This window comes from Chiloscyllium plagiosum, chromosome 3 (genome assembly GCF_004010195.1).
Source record: "Chiloscyllium plagiosum isolate BGI_BamShark_2017 chromosome 3, ASM401019v2, whole genome shotgun sequence".
NCBI classification, from domain to species: Eukaryota; Metazoa; Chordata; class Chondrichthyes; order Orectolobiformes; family Hemiscylliidae; genus Chiloscyllium; species Chiloscyllium plagiosum.
Window position 1 is genome coordinate 55,158,528 of NC_057712.1, and position 4,227 is coordinate 55,162,754.

A 4,227-nucleotide genomic window follows, 5' to 3' on the forward strand; every position below is an offset into this window, starting at 1 on the left:
TACTTACAGTGTGGAAACAGGCCCTTCGGCCCAACAAGTCCACACCGCCCCGCCGAAGCGCAACCCACCCATACCCCTACATTTACCCCTTACCTTACACTACGGGCAATTTAGCACGGCCAATTCACCTAACCTGCACATCTTTGGACTGTGGGAGGAAACCGGAGCACCCGGAGGAAACCCACGCTGACACGGGGAGAACATGCAAACTCTACACAGTCAGTCGCCTGAGGCGGGAATTGAACCCAGGTCTCTGGCGCTGTGAGGCAGCAGTGCAAACCACTGTGCCACCGTGCCGCCCTTGAGGGGAACGGCCGCAGGGGGTCCCTGCACTGGCTGCTTCCTCCAAGTCCCCCTCACTGTCACCCATCTATCTGCCATCTTTTCTTGTTGCAATATCAAATTTTATCTCAAGAAAATTGTCTACAGATATGCAGATAATCTAAGAATTGGTCAAACTAGATCACCTTCAATCCAAGACCACTCATTCCTCACTCAAAGGTACTGAATGTAGATTACATTTGTAAGTGCGTCACTCAAAATCTGAATGCCATGTCATTGTCAACATCTTCTCTGAAGCATATGAGAAAATGGAACTTCCATTAAACTGCCTGCAAAACTATAGTCCTCTTCCAAACATCTTTGAGAGCAGAATATGTGGGCGGCACGGTGGCACAGTGGTTAGCACTGCTGCATCACAGCGCCAGAGATCCGGGTTCAATTCCCGCCTCAGGCGACTGACTGTGTGGAGTTTGCACGTTCTCCCCGTGTCTGCATGGGTTTCCTCCGGGTGCTCCGGTTTCCTCCCACAGTCCAAAGATGTGCAGGTCAGGTGAATTGGCCATACTAAATTGCCCGTAGTGTTAGGTAAGGGGTAAATGTAGGGGTATGGGTGGGTTGCGCTTCGGCGGGGCGGTGTGGACTTGTTGGGCCGAAGGGCCTGTTTCCACACTGTAAGTAATCTAATCTAATCTAATGTCCCTTTATTGCTGTAAATTAATAGTGGATCCTGGTAAATGTGAACTATTTTCAATGGCTTAGGAGTCTCCTCTCGACGAAGGCAAATATAAATGATGAAATTCAGCATTGCAATCAATACACCTTCAACAGACTGAAGCAAGTTGAGGAACAGGGATTTAAGCCCAAGACTACATTTACAGTTTACCAACAAGCAATGACTCCCCAGCTCTTATATGTTTCAGAGAATTGGATGACTAAAGTGAGCATCTCAGATTATTAGAGAGGTACCAACAGCAGTGCTTTTGCAAGATCCTCCAAGTCTGCTGATGAGAAAGGTAGCCCAACAGCAGTATGCGCTCCCAAATCAACTTCTCTAGCATTGAGGCACTAATCACTCAGACCCAGCTCTGTTGGACTGGACATGTATTTAAGACACCTACACCAGATTCCTGAAGCACTTGCTGTCTTTGGAACTCAGTCATGGAAGGAGATCCCAAGAGGGGATTGGTGTATTTTTGGATATCTTTAAAGCATCCCTGAAGATGTCAAATATCTCAGCCAACTCATCAGATTCCATGGCTGGTGACCAACCAAAATACAGAAGGGTCATTCAGAAAGGCAACAACACATCAGCAGACTAGTTGGGAACCTGTAAAGATAAGATTGAGGTGTCAAAGGGAGTGCATAAATCTACACCAACCTACATGCTTCAGTTCTTCAGGTACCAGTTGACCCTTATGTGACAGAGGAGAAAGTGAGGACGGCAGATGATGGAGATCAGAGCTTAAAAATGTGCTGCTGGAAAAGCGCAGCAGGTCAGGCAGCATCAAAGGAACAGGAGAATCGACGTTTCGGGCATAAGCCCTTCAGGAGAATTGACGTTTCGGGCATAAGCTTCTGCTGTTCTTTTGCGCTTTTCCAGCAAGATATTTTTAAGCCCTTATGTGACAGAGTCCGCACATCATGCATTACACTTATTAGCCGTCTCAAAAACCATCAAACTAGCTTGAAAGCAAGTCATTCTCCATCCCCAGGTGCTGCACAGGAGAAATTTGGTTTTGGTGGCTTTGATTCATCAAGGACAAGCAATATTTGCAGATATAGATTTGCAGTGGAAAAAAGGACTGCAGTTATTAGGAATACATGAATATGTCAAGAGGCAGTTATAGGGTTTTATGCCAAGGGAACTTAAAACAATCACAAATTTAAGAATTGAGAGGTGATTTGCGGATTAGTGCTGGAAGTTAAGCTTCTGTGAACCTTGTGAGTTGGACAAATTTGAGTTCAGGAAGATTGAGAGGAACATTTTATTCATCTCAGTTAAGAAAACTCCTGGAGTAATTAGTGACTCTTTGAGATGTTCTGATCAATTCACAGAAAGTAAATTATTTAGGCCAGCAAGTAGTGATACTTTCAAATTGTGTTTTCCCACTGACATATTTTGCCATATGAGCTATTGATGCATTTCGCTCATTTGTGGCCCACTCAGTTTGCTTAGTGTATAATAGATATAATCCAGTAGATTTCCCCAGGTGTTGCTCACAGTGTGACAGAAGGTACATGGTTTATAAGAAGAGAAGCTGTCACCCTACGTTATTCGTTTTGTATTATTAGGATTGGTGGATTTACAACGATTATAATAAACTAGATTTTCTTTGGTTTATGCATTCTGGAATTTTAGGAATTAAGTTTTGTGACTGTTATTCTGTAAAATGGCAAATAAGTGGCCCTTTTCTTACTCTAAGTAGGCACAGTCATGTCTGTCGAGGCATGGCTCACAATGGAATAGTGCTTATGTTAATTTATCGTAATAGGTTTGTTGTGAACAAAGTTAGATGAGAAATGAGTTACTGGAGATAGGTTTGACACTTAGACAAGCCATATTCTAAATGCAAGTCTTTTAATACATTGAGAGATATACATTTGCAGGCAAATATGTACAACTGCTACGGGAGAATTATTTTCTGAATAGCAGTTATTTTAACTATTTGAATAGCAGTTATTTCAACTATTAGATAAATACGTAATCAATGTTGTCAGGATATTCACATGGACTTTAGATAAGTATCGGAGAGAATCTGACAGTCCTCATGATGCTGCATCGAAAATGAGTCAACATGTTCAAGTAAAAAGATGGAAATGATGCTGAGAGGACATTAATAAAGAAGATGATGTGGTTCGGTAGTAAAACTAGTCTTTTGTTTGATGCCTCAACCTTTTAGCTTGTACTGAATTACGGTCGCTTATATTCAGCCACAATTTTAACATGCTGGATTGAAGCAGCCCACATACACACAATCTCTGAAGTATTAATGTAGAATTAGTAGAAGAAGTGAGGCGTGATGTTGTTATGACTGGACGTTTTCTGCTGGGTCACAGTTAATTAAAAAAAACAGTTTATCATCTGTAGCACATTTGTAGAACTGAATTTGAGTTCATTGTTGATAACTGATGGCTCTCTCCTTTTAAAGAGAACATTTATTTCTGAAGAACTTTTTGCAGGTCATTGAATTCTGAAGATGGAAAAAGATCAGGTTTGTTTCAGAGAGACATCTGCCAAAGGTGTTGTCAATTCATTTTAAAAATATTTCCTCATGACATTTTGTCTTTAGTGGAAATGTAACAGATTTGGCAGGAATTTTTATAGATGTCTCAATATTTTTGCATTAATTTATTTTGAAAATGTTAATCAAAATGTTATATTTCAAGGCAGTCATCACTATTAACATCATCTTAATTTAATCATTTTTGTTTGCCTTCAGTATGGCCTTCACTTTAATATGTGGATTGGTGAATCAATTTCTGAAAGCAGTAATTTCTAATTCAAGCCATCCCCTGCAACAAAAGCTCATCTAGTGAAAGCAGGTTCAAGAATATCGCAAGGTAAAATAATACTGCATACATAGTTAATCTATAGCTAGCACTGATTATGCAAAGGTTTCAACATCATAGATACTATGATGTAATGTTTGAAAGATAAGCAGCAAGTAGCACAACACACAAAGAAAATCATGAGCTGTTGTGACAATATCAGACAAGAGCCACAGAAAATGGGGGAGATACTAAATGAATATTTTGCATCAGTATTTACTGTGGAAAAGGATATGGAAGATATAGACTGTAGGGAAATAGATGGTGACATCTTGCAAAATGTCCAGATTACAGAGGAGGAAGTGCTGGATGTCTTGAAATGGTTAAAGGTGGATAAATCCCCAGGACCTGATCAGGTGTACCCGAGAACTCTGTGGGAAGCTAGGGAAATGATTG

General features: G+C 40.9%; 1 protein-coding gene across 5 annotated transcripts in view; it reads left to right on the forward strand.

Annotated features, from left to right (window-relative positions):
• msra (methionine sulfoxide reductase A) overlaps nucleotides 1–4,227 on the forward strand; it is a 505,505-nt gene that overhangs the window by 416,909 nt on the left and 84,369 nt on the right. Inside the window, exon 6 of one of the 5 annotated variants that reach the window (XM_043682316.1) lies at nucleotides 3,723–3,838. The exons of the other annotated variants lie outside the window; for them this stretch is intronic. Within the exon in view, the coding sequence (XP_043538251.1) occupies nucleotides 3,723–3,782 (60 nt within the window). The 3' untranslated portion in view covers nucleotides 3,783–3,838. Of the gene's footprint in view, nucleotides 1–3,722; nucleotides 3,839–4,227 lie in introns of those variants that run through there. 5 annotated transcript variants of the gene reach the window in all.